Source organism: Pelobates fuscus, chromosome 10 (assembly GCF_036172605.1).
Source record: "Pelobates fuscus isolate aPelFus1 chromosome 10, aPelFus1.pri, whole genome shotgun sequence".
NCBI lineage: Eukaryota > Metazoa > Chordata > Amphibia > Anura > Pelobatidae > Pelobates > Pelobates fuscus.
Genome location: NC_086326.1, coordinates 144,290,990 through 144,312,585, shown reverse-complemented (window position 1 = coordinate 144,312,585; position 21,596 = coordinate 144,290,990). Strand labels below are relative to the sequence as shown.

Genomic DNA, 21,596 nt, shown 5'->3' with positions numbered 1-21,596 from the left:
CCCTGGATGGATCCATTGGGACCAGTCCCTCAGCTGAAAGCAATCCCTCTTTACATTCCAGTATTTGAAACAGTAATGGCACAGGATAGCTGCCCGGATTGGTGCCTTTGAGGTTCTGGGGCCTTGGTAATAATTTTGAGATCTGTCATTTCTTATATTGTTTTAAAATTTTTAGATTTGTAGGTGAAATTTAGTTTTAACCAAAGGTATATAAAGATATTCTTTCTGTCATTTTTATAATAACTTTTTATAGTTGAAGATGTATTAATATTATAAAATGTAATATTTATTGTTATTCAGAAGAGGTGCATAGTAATGTGTTTTAATTAGGGATTGAAAAGAGTTCGATAGGTTAATTTCCTGATTTCTTTATCTCCTGGGTCCTTTGTACGTAGCACTTATATTTATAATCTTATAATGACTATAATCTGTAAATAAAATGCAAATGGAGAGGAAATGGGCAGCGTGAAGTTACAGTAGAATGTGGAAATTAAGAGTTACATGTAAAGTGAAGGTGGACACCACGGATGATGGAAGAGAATGATGGATATTTTCAGATTATAGCTTGTGGTATATAAGGGAAGGTTTCGTTTTAAATTATTTTGGCAGACTGAGGAAGCTTTTATAAAGATTTTTTTTTAAGTTTCTGCATAATTTTACTACTTTATTTAAATTAAAAAAAAAAAAAAAGTCTACTGAATCTTTTCCCTGAAGTTCTTGAGAGCGGTATATATGGACTTAATACACACACTGCAAGCTATCAGTTTATTTTCATACTCTTTGCTGGTGAATGATATAATGCTATGATTATTTTCCTTTTCGATTTAAAATCGATGATGCAAGACCTCAGAGGAGAGTAGCCATCAATGTGAGCCCAGAGGTGTTTTAAGTGTGAGGTAAACCCATTAGCTCAAGCATATGTGAGTATTTCATTGACACTTGTGTGTTTTTTTTCCCCCATCTGTATCATGGCTTACACTATGAATTAAAATAAGCACATAATTCACAAAGTGTGAATACGTGCTATCTGGAATAAATGTTGTATCCTATTTGGTATAGTTTCAGTATGTATGTATATGTATAGTGTGTGACCAAGAAGCACATTACAGAAAAATAAAACTAAACAAATAGAGTGACAGTACAAGTCTTATAAGGCTACTCCTTAACCTAACCCTTTAGTCTCTAGTAATACTAGATATGACTTGCTATTAAAATATACAGCAGATTTTGGGGCGGAGCCTAGCTGCGAAGCGGAGAGGTCGCATGGCGCCGAAGCTCCGGAGAAATTCTTACAGTTTTAGTACCATCAGACCGGCAAAACCCTTTAAAAACGGCACTAAAAACGGCACAAAAACCGGCAAGAGGTGTCAGACCAGACATGGGTCGGAAAGCTAAAAAGCCGAAGCCGGATCAGCAAGGACATAACCACGATATCGGAGCAATGTGGAGGCAAGCGCACGGAGCACCAGGGCCCAAGATGGCCGCCCTGGCCGACACATACTCTGACTTCTCCGATGAAATCTCCCTGGAGGAGGACGAGCTCGTTATGCCGAAACCACCGGCTGCTACTACCAAACCCCACAGCCCAGACGGGGAGCCGATTACAACCTTGGCTAACCTACAGTCCACGCTACAAGGGGACATAGCCACCCTACGGGTGGAGCTGCAAGGCATAAACTCGAGGCTGGGAGCCATGGAAGTCTCTTCAGCAGCTGACAGCACGAGTATCACCTCCATGCAGAAGGAGATTACGCACATACAAAAACAAAATGCAGAATTTGAACGGCGGTTCGCCGCTGTAGAGGATGAACGCCGAGCAACTAACATAAAAGTAAGGGCAACTGCCCGATGACATACCTGCCGAGGAGATACCGCACTACACACGCAGGCTACTGGCTGAACTACTCTCACCGAAAGCAGCCAAAGCCATCCAACTCGACGGCACATTCAGGATCCCGAAACCGGCCAGGCCCCCAGCGACGGCCACTCGAGACCTGATAATTCGTTTTCAACACAGGAAGGACAGGGCCGCAACCCTAGCAGCGACCAGAAACCGGGCACAACTCACGTTTGAAGGCCATGCCCTGTCTTTCTTTGCGGATCTCACAGGAGGCACGTTGGCCTGGAGGGGGTCGTTAAAACCCTTCACCACGATACGCAGACAAAGAGACATACAATACAGGTGGCGCCCCGACCGCTCCCTCCTAATCCAGAAGGGCGAAGATAAACATGTGGTCCACGACCTCCAAGGGGCACGGGACTTACTTCAGGCTTTGGGTCTACCACAGGATTCAATGCACCGCACCCCAAACTACCACGAGACTTCCACACAGCTGGGACCCTGAACTGGCAACAATTTTTGTGCCGCGACGACCCAGGCAGGAGCCTTTTGAAGGAGCCGGCACCTAGAGACCCAGAATGACCCAAGAACTGTTTCCCCGACACTACTGGGACAATGCACAAGGTCAACAATGTACCGTTTGGCCATACCTATTTGGCATTTTGACTCACCATTTGGACTTACCACTTACTTAACCTTTCCTCAGCCTCATTTATATTATTGTTTTATGTTATTGTTTTTTTTTATTATCTCTATTGAGCAATTGAAACGCGTATTATTTTGCCAGGGCGACCGCACACGCGGCCTCCTCTCCGCTCCTAGCATTCTCTGATACCACGTTAGGCAACACTCAGACCCCCCCCCTGTCGGTCAGGAGGACCCACGGGGTGACATAAGAGGGAATAGCGAAATGACACACCAACACCTACGTAAACCAGCAGCTAAAAACGACACGACTTAAATATACCTAGTTGCACGACACGGTCGCACGCAAATATTACTATAATCAAAGACACAGGATGTGCAGCACGCTGTTAATTTAGTCTGTACCATGACAACACCTAATATCGCCTACTGGTAGGAAGACTACCCCCTAGAGCGGAATACATAACCCTGACGCGAAGCCCCAAACTTGAGTCTCTCCGCTATTTATTATAAAACCCAGCAAAAGACTACACAACAAAGGGCACCACCATAAGACAGGAGTAAGAATGCACTGATATAGCTAATTTAGCCAGCTTCGCAACATACAAATGACACGCATGATAACACAGCAGTATGTGTGAAATCAAGCTAAGATGTCCTATATATACGTCTGAACTATTCAGGCATTGTTTACCTATGCTTACTTCCTTTTGAACGAGGCGCCAATATCTTAGATTTCATAATTTAGGCTGTCGATCCACTCGTGACCCAACAAACTAGAAGTGTGACATAAACGAGCATTTACCATGTTTTTCAGTTTAACTTTGTTCCTAGCGTGATATATTCATATATAAATAATAAAATGTGCAGTTTATATATGCCATGACCATGTATGCCGCTGACAGACCTGTAACCGCTGTTGTGGCGCTACAGACCACTCTGTTTTGTATTATAATGCACAAGAAAAATAAAGAATTTAAAAAAAAAATATACAACAGATTTTATTATACGTGTCTATTGTAGCGTACCATATAGTCTCAATGGGAGAGATATATCCAAGGTACATAGATAATAACCTCCCCTCTAGTAATAAATAATCTCTATAGCTGTATTGAATATTATTAGTCGGGGCGGGGCCGGACCGCCGAGCTGGCTGGTCGCATGCGAGACCAGCTCCTGCAGCATAATATGAGAAACAGCGATTTTCCCATGAAATTTGGCGCAAAACCGGCCGGCAGCGGTGGCCCCAGACGGGCAGAGCCCTGAGATCCAGGGTGAGGCTGGCCCAACAGGCTACAGTCCCCTGGAAGAGGAATCCTGCCCGACTCTCGCAAGGCCTATTCCGGAGGCGAGCGGGGCGGACGGCCGCTGCCCTGCCGCCTACTGTTCGGGGCTTAGAGTCGGACCCATGGGGATGCCGGCCCCGTTCCCCCCCCTCTGGACCGGGGGGATGATCCCGGTCTACACCCTCGAGACCCAAACAAGCCTGCACCCTGACATCTCCCGCCCGTACTGCAGACCGCATGTCGGGCCCAAGCAGGGCCGGCCTTAGGCATTTAGACGCCCTGTGCAAAAAATCTTCACAGCGCCCCCCCGTCATCCATGTATGCTGTAATGTTTGTGTTGTCTGTGTATGTGATAGTAGGTGTGATGACTGTGTGTGATATGTATGCTATGTGTGATATTTGTAATGGGTGTATTAACAGTGTGTGATATGCGTGTATTGGTTGTATGTGACACACACACACACACACACACACACAGAGTCAGACGGCCATACACACACAGGAAGACATCCACACACACACACACACACACACACACACAGGCAGACAGTCAGTCATACACACAGACACAGACAGTAATACACACAGACACACAGACACAGACAGTAATACACACAGACACACAGAGGCAGACAGTAATACACACAGACACACACAGAGGCAGACAGTAATACACACAGACACACACAGAGGCAGACAGTAATACACACAGACACACACAGTCATACACACAGACACACACAGACAGTCATACAGACACACACAGACAGTCATAAACACAGACAGTCATACACACACACACACACAGACAGTCATACACACAAACACACACAGGCAGACAGTCACACACAGACACACAGAGGCAGACAGTCATACACACACAGGCAGACAGTCATACACAGACACACACACACAGTAATACACACACAGTAATACACATACAGACAGTAATACATACACACACAGAGGCAGTAATACACACACAGAGGCAGTAATACACACACAGAGGCAGACAGTCATACACACAGACACACAGAGGCAGACAGTCATACACACAGACACACAGAGGCAGACAGTCATACACAGACACACAGAGGCAGACAGTCATACACACAGAGGAAGTAATACACACAGAGGCAGACAGTCATACACACACACACAGGCAGACAGTAATACACACACACAGGCAGACAGTAATACACACACACAGGCAGACAGTAATACACACACACAGGCAGTCATACACACAGACACACAGAGGCAGACAGTCATATACACAGACACACAGAGGCAGACAGTCACAAACACACACACAGACAGTAATACACACACACAGGCAGACAGTCATACACACAGAGGCAGACAGTCATACACACAGAGGCAGACAGTCATACACACAGACAGTAATACACACAGGCAGAGAGTCATACACACACACACACAGACAGTAATACACACACACAGGCAGACAGTCATACACACAGACACACAGAGGCAGACAGTCATACACACAGACAGTAATACACACAGGCAGAGAGTCATACACACACACACACAGACAGTAATACACACACACAGGCAGACAGTCATACACACAGACACACAGAGGCAGACAGTCATACATACAGACAGTAATACACACAGGCAGAGAGTCATACACACACACACAGACAGTAATACACACAGGCAGAGAGTCATACACACACACAGGGCCGCCACCAGAAATTTTGGGGCCCCTAACTCAGCTCGGGGTCTGGGCCCCGCCTCCAAATACCGCCCACAGGAATACACACACAGACACAAACACACACACTGATACAAAAGGACACAGATACATACCAACAGACACACATACTGAATCAGACACACATGCATACAGGCATACATACTGACACACACATACTGAGACATACATAGTGACAGACAGACACATACTAACATACATACAGACACACATGCATGAGGACATAAAAAAAACATACATACATACAGACACCAACATACATACACACACACATACATTCATACATACTGATAGACATACAGACACTGACATCCATACACACATACATCATAATGGCATACAGACATACATTCATAATGGCATACAGACATACATACAGACTGACATACATGCATATATACAGACATCCATACACACATACACACATTCATAATGATATGCAGACATACATTCATACTGACATACAGACATACATATATAATGACATACAGACATACATATATAATGACATACAGACATACATATATACACATACATGCATGCATGCAGACATACACAGACATACATACATATACATGCATACAGACAGACATACATATACATGCATGCAGTCAGACATACATACATACATAGACATACACACACATATATACATACATACACACAGACATGCATGCATCCAGACAGGCATACATAGACATACATACACACATACATACATAGACATACATGCATACAGCCATTCATACATACAGACATGCATACAGACATATACACACAGACATACATGCATGCATACAGACAGACATACATGCATGCATACAGACAGACAGACACACAGACATACATAGACACACATACATACAGATACATACATAGACATACATACATGAAAGGATTACTTATATCTCAGACCTGAATCTTCACCCACCCTTTCCTCTTTTCTATTACCCACTTTACATCTACCTCTATCACTGCCCCTTTATTCCTTACAGCAATATTTTAGTACTTATAGGTACAGCACTTATTTTTTACTTATTTCACATTTTGTTTACTAATTTTCTTCTTATTTTTATCTTCATTCCAATTTAGTCCTATCCTTATTTTTATTTATTTATTATTCTCGACATTTTTAGGCATAGGCATAGTAATCACTCACATACATAGACAGACATACATACATACATACAGACAGACATACATACACATACATGCATACAGACACACACACACAGCTCATTTCCCAGCCACCCTCCTGTCTCTTACCTTTTCTTTGCAGGAGGGTGGCTGGGGATGATGGGAGTCAGCCTGGCTCCCTCTTCACTGCCTGGCTCTCCCTCTTCACGGCTGGGCGTGCGCTCCTCCCGCGCGGAGTGAGCTGGGAGGAAGTGACCACTTCCTCCCAGCAGCACTTGCTGCGGCTGCTTTTTTTTTTATTTTTTAAAGGGGCCCGGTCGCGCTATACCACGGCCACAGCGCTGACCGGGACCCCCCAGGGCCGCCGGGCCCGTGACAACCGTTATGGTTGTCACCCCCTGATGGCGGCCCTGCACACACACACACAGACAGTAATACACACAGGCAGAGAGTCACACTCACATGACAAGCACACAGTTACCTGTGGAGTTCATTGTGGAGGCAGTGCAGCTCCTGGTGACTGTTTGGTGGGGAAGCAGGGACTCCTTCCCGCTTCCCCTGCAGCAGTTTTCCGGCGCTTTTAGCTCCGCCCCCGCCGCACGGTAAGCTCCGCCCCCGCTGCAAATTTTTTTTTTTAAATTTTTTTTTTTTTTAAATCCCGGCCGGCTGTGCGGCCGCACGGCGCCCCCTGCTCCATGGCGCCCTGTGCGGCCGCACAGCTCGCACACCCCTAAGGCCGGCCCTGGGCCGCCCAAGATGGCCGCCAAGCACCAAACCCTGCAACTTCGAGAAAATTTGGAAGCATAGGCATGGAAAAAACATCGCACGGCTGGAGTACCCCCCAAGCTGGTCCCTATCCGACGAAGTGCAGCCCCACAAGCAGAGTAAACACAAGCAGAGTAAACACACCGGCGCCAGTGACCCCAGCCAAAACGCTGCAGACCGGCAACCGCCACACACTCGCTCGGAGAGCCTCAAGGAGAGGAGCTCAGGTACCTGTCACACGGCTCCAGAGGGGCCACTACACCATCCCCTACCAGGACTGTGCATGCGGCAATGGGGAAAACAATCAAACGGAGACCTGGACCCAGCGGAGGGGGCATCAGCGAATAGCTGGACTTTGGCTAAGCAGTGTGACTATAGTGGAGAGAATGGGAGTAGGGTGATCCACGCGTGCGGGACTCTGAATGCAGTATTAAGCTAGTCCCTTCTGTGTATTTAAAAATTGCCCAGCATACCATTTCCCTATCTCTAGTACCAAAGCTCTCTACTAACATATCCACCTCCTATAAGCATGTTATTATTACTATTGTTTGATTATCATAAATTAGCATGACCTTTTGTTAGCATATTGCTACATACTCAGCAGTTAAAAAGTCTCACCGCACTAGCTTGATCTATGAACTAGCATTTTGTTACAACATTCATAGTACTGTTCAAAGTGTTGTCTCAGTAATGTCTTAACAACTTCACTTCATAGTTACATAAATGAGAATCTACACTATTGTAATAACGATCTCAAAACTTAAAAATGTGCCTGACTAACATATGCCACAACCTGTATTGCAAATGTTTTTCTAACGTACCCTGATGTCGCTGTCGTGGCGCACCAAGGCTATCACAAGTGCACAACAAAAATAAAGAATATTAAAAAAATATATATATTATTAGTCAGTGTGTTAGTATCACAAAGTTACCTGCCCAAAAATAGACAGCTTGAAGTGGAACTGCCAATGGCTAAGATTAGTAAACATTAACAGATACCAAAAGTGTATCAGGTGCACTTATGGTAACCAGAATACAAATGAAGTAATGAGATAGAGAAATAACAAAAGCCTTACTCCCTGGTAATCTAGCATGACAGGTTGGTAGAGGAGTCAAAGTATTATAGTGAAAACATTATATATATATATATTATATATATATATATATATATATACACATGTCTATGTTCACATAGACATACCTAAGTGACAAGGTGATAAGTGCCCAAACCAAATAATTAACCCGACGCGCATTTTGGTGCACGCTCCTTACACTATGAACTGGATTTGTTTATTTTATTATTTTAGGAGAATATCCGCACAGAGCCGCATTGTTTTATTAAGAGATATGTTTATTTTTGTGTGTTGTATCCACATACTTCTAATTGAAAGTAGTGCTGATACACAATTGACTGTTTTTCTTTGGGATATAAACTTTGCCTTTGGAACATTAACAGAATATCTGCCAGTGGGACTCTAACGAGGGGTATATAAGGTTTCTTAGCATCTTGAGATACCACCAAGCAGTGCAACTCTCTCATATCCAATAATGGCACACATAAACTTAGATGGGTAGACCTTGATCATGGTATTTTTGGCAGGGATCACCCATCCTCTTATACCTCATCATCTTCTTACCAAATATTGTCCACTGCTATAATTAACTCTCCCCAGATCTGAGTGAGGCTGACGGCGTAGGCCCTGACTAAAGGAACACTCCAACAACCAAAACCACTGCAGAAAGCTGCTCTGGCAAACCCCAATATAAGTAGTCAAAGTATATTTAGAACAGTTTGACTTACCTGGGATCTGTAAAGCAATGCTAACTTACTCCACTACAGCCTCCAGGCCAGCCGAAAGCTTCTGCCTTAGCTAAGCCTAGTGGGGCAGGGCTCAACTCTTTTTCTATACAAACAAACTAGACCTGCAATGCTGTTAGCTGAGAAGAGCTAACAAACTTCTAAGCAGGAGCATATGACTCTCCAGAAGGCAGATTGGTCAGAATAGTTTGACTACTTACAATGGGAAGGAGGAGGAGAAAAACGGGCCAGGGTGCTGTTCCTTAAATGCTCTATATAAATCCACAGATAAATAAATACATGTTCATTAAATTTCCGCTTACCCAATGAGTTGAGGGGCTGGTAGATCTGCACCGCGTGGTCTTTTGAATTATCCTTTTGGTCTTCTAGATATTCCCACTCCTCCATGGAGAGAAAGACTGCAACATCTCCACACCTTATAGGAACCTGAGACACACAATGATAGTCACCATCCAGACACACCCCTTGGTTTTATTGCTAATGGCCCATTCCCAGCAGTCTCACCTCTCCAGTCAGCAGCTGAATGATCTTATTGGTTAGTTCCAGGATCTTCTGGTCATGGTTTTTTTCATGTATAGGTAAGTTTGAGGAGGGTACCAAGCTGAGGCTCTCGGCCTTGGAGAACACTGCTGACACACACGGATTACAGCCATTTGTCACATGCTCAGGGCTCTTCTTCAAAACAATATAGTCCTATGTAATGAAGAAGAAATTACCTACTCAGTTGAACAGCATCTTTTATAATGGACACTCTCCAAAATATGTTATACAATAGCAACATCTACATGCAATAAACTCTCCTTTAATTTATTTACAAAACCAAAATTACCTTGTCTCTAGTAGTCATCTAATTAAATCCATCTCTGCCTAAAAGCACTTCACTAACATCTTTTTATCAATACTTAAAAAACAGAGCGTCATACAAGAAATGTCACTGACATCCTCAGAATCCCTTACCTCTCCAGTCAGCAGAGACATGATCTCCATGGTGAGATCCAGGATCTTCTCGGTCACCTTATTCCGGTCCTTGTTCATCGTTACCAAATCCAGCTGGACACCTGATTGACAGGCTCCAGTTTATATTGTACTTAAAGCTATAAGAAATGACTATCGAAATCCTGTAATTAGAACAATGTATTATCTATTACTTATGTGCATAGTAAAGTGTAAATAATGAAATGTATGTGAATTAGTGGAGCGTTTCAATATTAACCATTATTCAAGTGCAAAAAAATGTGTGATTACAAATACAAAAAATATGAATGCCATTAGTAATAAAAAAAATAAAAAATTAATTCCTATATAAGGTGCTTCTGTGTCTTTAAAGTGCTTTTTACCAAATGTAAACAATATCATTTAATTATAAAGTGCCAGATATGTTAAGCTTATAAAATACATTGAATTAGCCTGGAGTAGAAAGTATAAAACATGCCAGATAAAATATACCAAACTCCATGTACGCAAACTCAGTGGTTATGGCGTTCGTGAAATACTTTCAAGTTTGTTCCTTTAAAACTGTTCATAAAATTAAAACATATAGACTACGCCTGGTTCTATATGAGCGCGAGCGGCGGGCTCTCTGCTCCTTCTCATTTTGCCCTCCTGTCTCCTGGCACTGCGCGGCGCCGGCGGATCTCTTGTCTGCTCGGTGTCCCCGGTGTTTAGAAAAATCCTAAAATGGTAAACAGACAAAGAGCAGGCCGAACTGGACCAACAAGACATGGAAGATGTTGAAGTAGAAGAAGAAGAATCTGGGGAGGATGCAAACAGTAAAGCTAGGCAATTTACTGCACAAATTATGCAGAATCCACACATTTTAGCTGCTCTTCAACAAAGGTTAGATGACCTCGTTGGTACACCAACTGGCTACATTGAAAGCTTGCCTAAAGTAGTTTAAAAAAACGAGTGAATGCTCTTAAAAATTTGCAAGTTAAGTGTGCCCAAATTGAAGCTAAATTCTATGAAGAAGTGCATGAACTGGAGAGGAAGTATGCTGCTTTATATCAGCCACTTTTTGACAAAAGAAGTGATATCATAAATGCCACATATGAACCCACAGAGTAAGAATGTGAGTGGAAAGTAGACGAAGAGGAGGAGATTTCAGAGTATATGAAAGAAAAGGCAAAACTTGAAGAGGAAAAGAAAGACGAAGAAAAAGAGGACCCAAAAGGAATCCCAGAGTTCTGGCTGACAGTCTTCAAAAATGTTGATCTCTTAAGTGATATGGTTCAGGAACATGACGAGACTTCTGAAACATTTGAAAGACATAAAAGTAACGTTTTCAGAAGCTGGTCAGCCAATGAGTTTACTTTGAGTACAATGACTTCTTTACAAATAAAGTGCTGACCAAAACATACAAAATGAGGTCAGAGCCTGATGAGTCGGATCGCTTCTCATTTGATGGCCCAGAAATTATGGGATGTACAGGGTGCCAAATTGACTGGAAGAAGGGAAAGAATGTCACTTTAAAAACCATAAGGAAGAAAGAAAAGCATAAGGGTCGTGGTACAGTAAGGACTGTTACAAAAACTGTTCCAAATTACTCATTCTTCAACTTCTTCGGCCCACCCGAAGTACCTGAAAATGGAGAGCTGGATAATGATTCCGAAGCCATTCTCACTGCAGACTGAATTTGGACATTTCTTACGTGAGCCAATAATTCCTTGATCTGTACTGTATTTTACTGGTGAAGCTATTGAAGATGAGGATTATGATGAAGAAGGGGAAGAAGCTGACGATGAGGATGCTGAAGAGGAGGCAGATGAAGAAAATGATCCAGATTATGAGCCCAAGAAAGATCAAAGATCAAAACCCAGCTGAGTGCAAGCAACAATGAAGCAATGTGTATGTGGCCTTATTACCTGCACTGTAATAAATTAAACTCAACTGTTAGTTACTTACAGCCTTATGTTTTGTATCTTCTTGGTAGAAAAGTTAACTTTTTTTGTTAAAAAATAAATAAAATTAAACATTTAAAAACATGTTTAAATGGTTAGATCATTCAACCTAGTATTAAGTGTACTTCCCTTCCAGGTATCTATATACAATACAGGTATATATCCTTAAGCATGTTCTTCACTGCTTCATAGTTTTTTGGTTCTTGTGGAGTCTTGCCATATAGCTATTAGACTGCAGATGTGAAGAATTTGTGGGACTGCTAAGACAAGTACTTAGAGAATCCTCTTCCTCAAGAAACCAAAGTTATTTATTTCAACCCAGTAGTTTTAAACCGGTTGTCTGCTTGTAATAGCCATGCCTGTGTTGAGTTTGTTCTAGGAATGCAGTTACTACATTTAAGATGGGACATTTTGAAAACTAAACTTGGCTTTGACTCTCCAACCAGACCATGTCCACTGATTCATGTCTGCTTGTGTAGTATGTGACTGCGATCTACAAAGGAATATGATGGTCAACATAAGGTTATTGTTTACCACTGGGGTGTGAATAAAACCTAGTATTTTCAGAGGTAAAGAAAAAAACAAAACAAATAAACAAAAACAAATTAAAACATATAAACATAATAGTGCAGACAATCCACTATAGTCACCAGAACAGTTTAATGTAGTACTGGTATATATAGTCAGTCTCTGCACCCTTTCTGCTGTAAACACGGTCTTTTCAGAGATGCCCAAGGACATCTACAGTGGCCACTCCACAGATGGCTACTAGAGGTGCTTCCTGGGGTAGTGCTGCACAGTGTGACTGACTGTCAGTATCTCCACCCTCTGCATGGAGACTCAACTTTTCTCATAGAGATGCATTGATACAATGCTTCTCTATGAGGAGATGCTGATTGGCTAGGGTTGTGTTTGGCTCCACTCCTTGCTGAGATTGTCAATTCTGATGATCTCAGCCAAGGAGATGCTTTCCTGTAGTGGCAAGTGTGAAGAACTCCCCCATGCTTACTCTAAGACTTTGCATCGAATGAACTGTGTTCCCCTTGATCAACATTCCAGAGGATCCCAGGTTCCCAGAAACAGGGAGACCCAGTACCAACGCCACACCTCGTTATGATCCGATTCCTAGGAAGGCTCCATAATTATCCAATGTTCATCTTGACCCCGAGGAGCCTATGGAAATAGGACTCGTCCAAATCAAAGTGATGCATGAAGAAAGAGACCGGAGGAGAAGTCATGGCCTCTGTTTTTACTGTGGAGAAAGAGGACATTTCATCTCTCATTGCACTGTTCACCCACGTAGGCCTTCAGCTCTGAGTGCCCACTACTACTCTTTGTCCTATAAGCTCTGCATGCCAGCCTGTAAAACTACAAAGATGCCGTCATGCCTGTCCGTGCTTGGCCTCCCTGAGAAAATCTCCATCTCCTGCTCCAGAAACGTCTGCACCTTTTCCTGAAGACACTCCTGTTAAAGCCAGTACCCATCACAACTTCCTGTATGCTCAAAGAAGACCTACTTTCAGGTTGTACCTATGCCTCAAATGGTACCAAGTCCGCATAAAGGATTTGGAAATGTTCGAAAAGGCATTGCAAGCCGCGAACTCCACTCCTGTCGATGTACCAAAAGGCAAAAGGTTCCAAGGAAGTGCCTTCTGGAATCAAAGTACTTACCACCGGCACCCGGATCCTCAATGACCTTGACGACTCTCCATCAGTACCAGAAGCTGATACTATGGAGCCCCTTGCTGTAAAGAGACTCCTCTCTGGGGACTCTGATATCGAGTGATGTTATTCAATAGATGGGGACTCCAACAGTGAGGAATACTACCTCTACAAAGAACATGTTCATGTTCCAAAAGACTGACTAGACTTGTGACCACTGCTTGTGGAATCTTCATTATTGTCAGTTTGCTGCCTGTCCTGACCTTTGGAATCGTGCCTGACTACTCTTCTGGATTTGCCCTTGTCTGTTTCCTTGTACCCAGTTATTGTTCCTGTCTAGCCCCCGTGCACAGATTCACAGCCTAGGTAGTTTCGTACCTGGTTTACATGGGTTATGTTTATCTGCAAGGGTGCACATACATCTCTGCACTTCGGACCCCAACCAAGGTAAGACCGTGACACAGAGAACTACAGTGTTTACACTGCAGCACTAAGTCTGCCCTCTGTGGCTAACAGAGAGCCACTAGAGGGCTTCCGGAATCGTAACAGAATTTTGGTCCGTTATCTGACGATGGACATCCTCACGGACCTCCAGCGTCAGATTGGTCCCATAGAAAAGCATTGAATAATGCTTTCCTATGAGGAGGTCTAATGCTTGCGCGGCCATTGCCGCACAGGCGCATTAGATCTTCCCCGCCAGCTGACTTCAGCGAGGGAGAAGCATGGGCAGAGCCTGACCCTGCGCTGAGGGACATGGGCGCTGGATTCAATTAAGTGGCTGAAGGGGTTTTAACACCTTCAGCCCCGCGGCAGGGGGGGCACTCCAGGAGCCTATAGTGCCAGGAAAACAGATTTGTTTTCCTGGCACTATAAGATCCCTATAATGTGAAGAAACCTAAACTTTTTCTCCTGTTTTGTATTTTGATTACGTTTTCCATCAGCAATTTTGTTTAACTCATTCTTGGGTTTTCACGAGCATTCTTTTTAAAAATTATAAAACAGGGGGCGGAGCCTAGCAGCCGAGCTGAACAGCCGCACAACAAGAGAGCTCCGGCTTTTTCAGGCCCAAATCAGCCTAATTACCGCTACCACCCGCGTACTGGGTTCCCCAAAAGGGACTGTAGGCGGAGTACAATGGGACGCAAATCCAAAAAAAACAAGAGCAGGACAAACCGCGGTCAGGACCAAACATTGCGGATCTCCTACAGCAGACACGCAAGACCACCAGGCCCAAGATGGCTGCCGACCTGGAAAACTATTTGGAGCTGTCAGACGACTTCTCCTCAGGAGAAGAGGCGGTCGACCTCACCCCTGTGCAAAGGCAGACACCGGCCATCCAGAAAGCAGACGCCTCGCCAGTGACTACAGCGGTCCTGAAGGCGCTCCTGGCGGACCTTCAGAAAAACATCCAGGTCGATGTCGCCATGCAATGACATCGACCTGGATAACTTAGTACTTTCTCTAAAAAAAAAAAAAGGATCCCTACTGTTTAAATAGTATATATCCATATGTGAGGAAGGTAACAACTGGTTGCCAGCTAGAGAACCAGGCTTAGCTTTTCACACTAGAGAGATCTAGTTCTCTCGTTTTCCACAGCAGAGGCATATGCATTGAGATATTTTGTGAGTCCTCTCAACTCCAGACACCTAATGAACTGTGTTCCCCCTGATTCAGGTCTGGGGAACAGGCGGGTCAGTCCATAGCATCAATGCCTTCGTCTGCAGGAACTGCTGACACACTCCAGCCCCATGAGGTCTAGCATTGTCTTGCATTAGGAGGAACCCAGGGCCAACCGCACCAGCATATGGTCTCACAAGGGGTCTGAGGATCTCATCTCGGCACCTAATGGCAGTCAAGCTACCTCTGGCGAGCACATGGTGGCTGTGCGGCCCCCCAAAGAAATGCCACCCCACACCATAACTGACCCAACTGCCAAACCGGTAATGCTGGCGTCTCCAGACTCTGTCACGTCTGTCACATGTGCTCAGTGTATCGGCTTTCATCTGTGAAGAGCACAGGGCACCAGTGGTGAATTTGCCAATCTTGGTGTTCTCTGGCAAATGCCAAACGTCCTGCACGGTTTTGGGCTGTAAGCACAACCATCTGTGGACGTCGGGCCCTCATACCACCCTCATGGAGTCGGTTTCTGACCCTCTGAGCAGACACATGCACATTTGTGGCCTTCTGGAGGTCATTTTGCAGGGCACTGGCAGTGCTCCTCCTGTTCCTCATTGCACAAAGGCGGAGGTAGCGGTCCTGCTGCTGGATTGTTGCCCTCCAACGGCCTCCTCCACGTCTCCTGATGTACCAAAACATCAGCCAGGAAGCATAGAAACTGAGAAGTGGTCTGTGATCACCACCAGCAAAACCACTCCTTTATTGGGGGTGTCTTGCTAATTGCCTATAATTTCCACCTGTTGTCTATCCCATTTGCACAACAGCATGTGAAATTGATTGTCACTCAGTGTTGCTTCCTAAGTGGACAGTTTGATTTCACAGAAGTGTGATTGACTTGGAGTTACATTGTGTTGTTTAACCCCTTAAGGACACATGACGTGTGTGACACGTCATGATTCCCTTTTATTCCAGAAGTTTGGTCCTTAAGGGGTTAAGTGTTCCCTTTATTTTTTGAGCAGTGTATATACACATATACACATACATACACACACACACCTTTATCGTGCATAACTATATATTCTTTATGAAACACTGAAATTCCAACGCAATCCACTACTTTGTCTTACGGACAAGACTGAGGTATACAAAAGTTGACAAAAGGTGGAGCTCTGCCGCCAACTTTTGTCCAATCCTAGCAGCCTTCACAAGTGACAGCTGTGGGATTCAGGCATCAATCTATGGAGGTTCCCGTAGTTTCGCAGGATCCGTCATAGATTTCAGTGTTGCACTCTAGCACAAAGTTCGAATTACAGCACTGATATGGCACCTGGCAACCGCAGACAAAGATTACAGTGGCCGCAGGGGACAGCTTAAAAGAACACTCTGGTTACCAGAACAACTTAATCTAAATTAAGTTGGTGTGGTGCCAGTAGGTATCCGGACGCACTCTTGCCTTGAGGGGTCAAACCGTAAGCCCAACGTTTACCTCCAATGCCGATCAGCTTCTCACCCAGGCTGCATGCGGTTTCTGATTTTCTGTTTCAGGAATCGCGGAGTGCCACCTCTGATTGGCATAGAGCAGTCAGCTTATTTTCTAAGCCAACTACTAGTTTCCCATTTTAAGAAACTTGCCTTTTTTTTTAAAATCAATGGGGAACTACTGATTGTTTTAGAACGTCAGCTGACTGCTCTAAGCCAATCAGAAGTGCCCCTGACTGGTATCACTCCACACGTCTCGAAAATGAGAATCAGAAGCCAGATGCAGCCTGGGGGGGAAAATGATCGGCACTGGAGGTTAACTTTGGGGTTAAACCGTGTGAAAATGGTTTAATCCCCTACGGTAAGAGTGTGCCCATTTTGATTATATTGTTATACTGCCCATCACGTTCCTTTAAGATAAGTAAAACTTGCCTTCCCCTGCACCCAGGTCTGTCATTTTCGAGGGACTTTGAAAAATATGTAAAGTCTCCTGAAAGTGACAGGTCTGGTTTAATGGACCACTATAGGCACCCAGACCACTTCAGCTTAATGAAGTGGTCTGGGTGCCTGGTCCAGCTAGGTTTAACCCTCTTTTTTTTATAAACATAGCAGTTTCAGAGAAACTGCTATGTTTATACTGAGGGTTAATCCAGCCTCCAGAGCCTCTAGTGGCTGTCTCATTGACAGCCGCTAGAGGCGCTTGCGTGCTTCTCACTGTGAAAATCACAGTGAGAAGACGCCAGTGTCCATAGGAAAGCCTTGTAAATGCTTTCCTATGAGACCGGCTGAATGCGCGCGCGGCTCCTGCCGCGCATGCGCATTCAGCAGATGGCGTCGCGAGGAAGGAGGAGTGAAGGAGGAAATCTCCCCGCCCTGCACTGGAGAAAGGTAAGATTTTAACCCCTTCCTCTCTCCAGAGCCCGGCGGGAGGGGGTCCCTGAGGGTGGGGGCACCCTCAAGGCACTATAGTGCCAGGAAAACGAGTATGTTTTCATGGCACTATAGTGGTCCTTTAACTGGCTGAAAGTGGTAAAAATAAAGACGATAATGAATCCAGCAGGACCCAGGTACGAGGGCAAAATGTTTCAGAACAGGACCAGGTTACTCCTCACATTATATGCTTTACAGCCAGTGTTTCATCAAAATCCCCTACCCCGTAAAAATCCCTGGCTTTAGTGCTTACAATGGTTGAAGTAACCATTTAATATGATAAATTCTCCAACATGGCTACTTTCCAAATTTAGCTATTGGTACCTATAATTTATAATATCGGCTTTATTCACTAAATGTGCTATTATAGCGAAATATTTACACATTTCTAAATTGAAGCTAAAATAGCTGAACTTGGGGAAAGATAAATCCTTCAACTCTGCTATAGTCACGCCGTGGCTACGCATTTCCCCTCCATTCTTCTAGTCGGGTGTAATTTACCAACATTTAGAGTTTAGCGAATAAACCTTAAGACGCGTCAGTAGACGGAGTGCGTACAAGTACAACCTATTGTTCCATGTCGCCAGAATCGCAGCTTTCATTCAGAACGTGTCGTGTAAAGAACCATCGCTCAGAGATAGAATTTCTGGAAAAATTTAAATTCAATAAATAAAAATTAAAATTCAATAAACAGAATCGGCGTATCGGGACGTGACGGTAATGAATTAATAAGACGTTATTCGCTGCCGATACGCCCAGTCGGTGAGCTCCTTTAATTTTCCCATTGGGTGTAAATAGCCCACCCAGGAGCCCCCCTTAAGGTCCCTCTAATGGACCCTATTGTGCCCCCCTTGCTCAGAGAGGGGGTGAGCTCAGCAGTCACAGCCCCCCCATTTACTGCCCACACTGCTCCCCCTCCCCCCAGGGCAGCCCCCCTCCCACACACCGGCTTTATCAAACACAAACACAAACACACAGTAACTCACCGCTCTCACACGGCGCCCGCAAACCGGAAGCTGTGCTGCGCGCCAGGTGATGACGCGTTAGGCCGCGGCCGCCATTTTTGTTTCGGGCACAGTTCACTATGATATAGTTTTGGGTTCCCCGCGCGCGTTGTGTTACTGCGTGTGATAGGAAGTCAGGGGGACTGTACCGACATGGCTTCGGGCTCTGTCTGGAAACCGGAAGTGTCGCCGATAGAGTAACGCGGCCGCCATGTTGTTGGTGGGAAGGTTGTATTTACAAACACATCGCTCGGCCTTGGTGAGATCGCTGTGAGAGAGAGATAGTGAGGGCAGTAATAATGTTTATCACAAGCTGCACTGTGACCTGGTTAATGGCAGCATTGTAAACAAGGCCCCCGTCTCCATGGTAACAGGCTCCCTCTGAAATAACATATTATCTCAAATTAAACACCAAATAAACAGAGATCTACTTCATACAGAGATTTCTACATCTTTTTAAACCATCCCCCTCTCCCCCTCATTACAGACTATTTAGGGAATCTATCACTTTCTTTTCATACTTTATTTTTGTGTTTGACCAACAGGACCAGTTTACCAAAAAATAAGGCAAAATCTGAATAAGGAGAAGAAAATCTACATTTTGACCAATTATTTTGCCACAGCTACTACTTGCAAACCATTTTTTGGATATACATTTTGCAATTCATTTCAGATTATTTTTGGCAGTTGTGAGTAGAATAGTATAAGGTGCGCATGGCTATTTACACCTGGTATATTTGTCTAATTATGAAATTTAAATCAATAAAGCAACGAAATATGAAGAAGAAAAATACGATCCTTGTTTATTAAAGAGCATTTCTTTCTGTCTTCACCCCAGTGAATCCATTACGAGTGTGTGCCACATCTAACAAAATATATTTGTGATTATTGATCAAATAAAGTTATGCTGAAAATGAGGTCGTAGCACCATCCCCTGCTATATTATCAATATCAAGAAGGGACTGACATAGACCAAAGCTCTTCTCAGCTCCAAACTGTAACCGCGGCTGGTTCCCTTATTTACCTCTATAACGTCTTAAAGCATAGAACTTAGCAGGGCTAACCATACAGATATCTTAGTCATAATGTTATATAGTTAGTAAGAGATCCTCTATTTAACATATATAAATAATTGAGAATACAATATAAAATAAGGATTGTCTTGGAAGCAATAGTTTTGTCTTTTATATATTTATTATATAAAAATATAAATATAAAATCCATTATAGCAGAGTTTATAAGATGAAATTAAATGCTTGCAAATATCATTAATAGGTCAACATACCCTTCTGAACATGTCATCATGTCAGCCTCTCAGTCATTTTAAGATGGAGCAGCGTCTGTCTCCAAGTCTCTCCTCTGAGTCTTAACATTTAAAAGTACACCTATTTATACCTTAAGTGTCGTCATTTTAGAGTCACCATAGTTCATATATGAAAAAGTAACTTGTCTACTTTAAATCAATTTAGGACCTCCCTTAATTTGGCAAAGATACAAGGCCATAACTAAAGGGTGTATACGTCATGGAAATTTTCCTGACTTAGTTCAAGATGGCATCTTAAAGTCTGAATAGCTTATCTGTTGTTTATACTAAGACGTAAGTGCACAGTCGTGGGAGATTCCCGGATTTGGGGAAGTTCCATTAACTTGGGGTTACCACAGTATATTGCGTACTGAAAGAGTCGTAGCATAGCCTTGAAGCTTGTTTATGCATTATTGTTATTGTAATTCGTCTGGGACAAAATGGCGTGAACATATTATGCACTGAGGTTATTGCTTAAAGAAACATCTATGAAAAACAATATGTTCCATTTCTAACACCTTGTCAGTTTGCAATATCTCCCCCTAAGGATCCCTAAGCGCCATACACTAGAGTCAAGTAGTTCTATGGCTCTACATATGTTAGTGTGTTCAATTTATTTGATCACATCACTTTCCAATAGTTTTATCTGCACTATTATTTTACTCTTTTCATTTTCACAGAACTGCTATATTATTGAGAAGGAGGAAAGTATCATACAGCTCGACCTAGTGTATGTGTTTTTGTATAGGTGTGGGTTAAGGAGTGTTGAGCTTTTACATTTCACCACCCATTAGTGTACCTTACGTTAGTGTACCTTACGTATATTTGCAAATCTGTGGAATAGCCTATCCGCGCTCTCTGGCCCCAGCATGTGTTTAATTTCCTGTTTAGTGACACAGAAGCTAGAAGCGCATTGAACTACTCTTTGCTGTGGCATTGAGAGGGACAATTCACAGTGGGATATTTATTATTTTGCACTATACTATTTATTGTGCCAAGAGTGTCCTGGCCAGGGGTCAAGTCCTGGAGAAAAAAGTGTGGGAACTCACCCATGATTCTCCCCCCCTCCCCCTTAAAAAAAATTACACTCCTATGCATATAGTGCAGTGCAGGGTGTGTATAATGAATGTAGTGAGTGCAGAGTGTGTATAATGAATGTAGTGTGTTTGTAGAGAATGCAGTCTGTATAATAAATGTAGTGTTTTGTAGTGATTGCAGAATGTGTATAATGAATTTAATGTTTGTAGTGAGTGCAGAGTGTGTATAATGAATTTAGTGTTTGTAGTGAGTGCAGAGTGTGTATAATGAATGTAGTGTTTGTAGTGAGTGCAGTGTGTGTATAGTGAATGTAGTGAGTGCAGAGTGTGTATAATGAATGTAGTGTGTTTGTAGTCAGTGCAGAGTGTGTATAATGAATGTAGTTTGTCGTGAGTTCAGAGTGTGTTTGTAGTGAGTGCAGAGTGTGTAT

The 21,596-nt window shown here is 43.5% G+C and overlaps 1 protein-coding gene and 1 pseudogene across 4 annotated transcripts in view; one reads left to right on the top strand and one right to left on the bottom strand.

The window, feature by feature from the left end:
* The window catches only part of LOC134575179 (oocyte zinc finger protein XlCOF7.1-like), a 115,070-nt gene that overhangs the window by 59,354 nt on the left and 34,120 nt on the right, over nucleotides 1–21,596 (bottom strand). For 2 of the 4 annotated variants that reach the window (XM_063434407.1, XM_063434408.1), the window contains exon 4: nucleotides 9,539–9,662. In XM_063434407.1, coding sequence (XP_063290477.1) covers nucleotides 9,539–9,662 — 124 coding nt within the window. Of the gene's footprint in view, nucleotides 1–9,538; nucleotides 9,663–9,740; nucleotides 9,930–10,193; nucleotides 10,435–18,807; nucleotides 18,874–21,596 lie in introns of those variants that run through there. The other 2 variants (XM_063434409.1, XM_063434410.1) reach the window with 2 other exon arrangements.
* LOC134575518 (nucleosome assembly protein 1-like 1) lies at nucleotides 10,665–12,701 on the top strand (annotated as a pseudogene).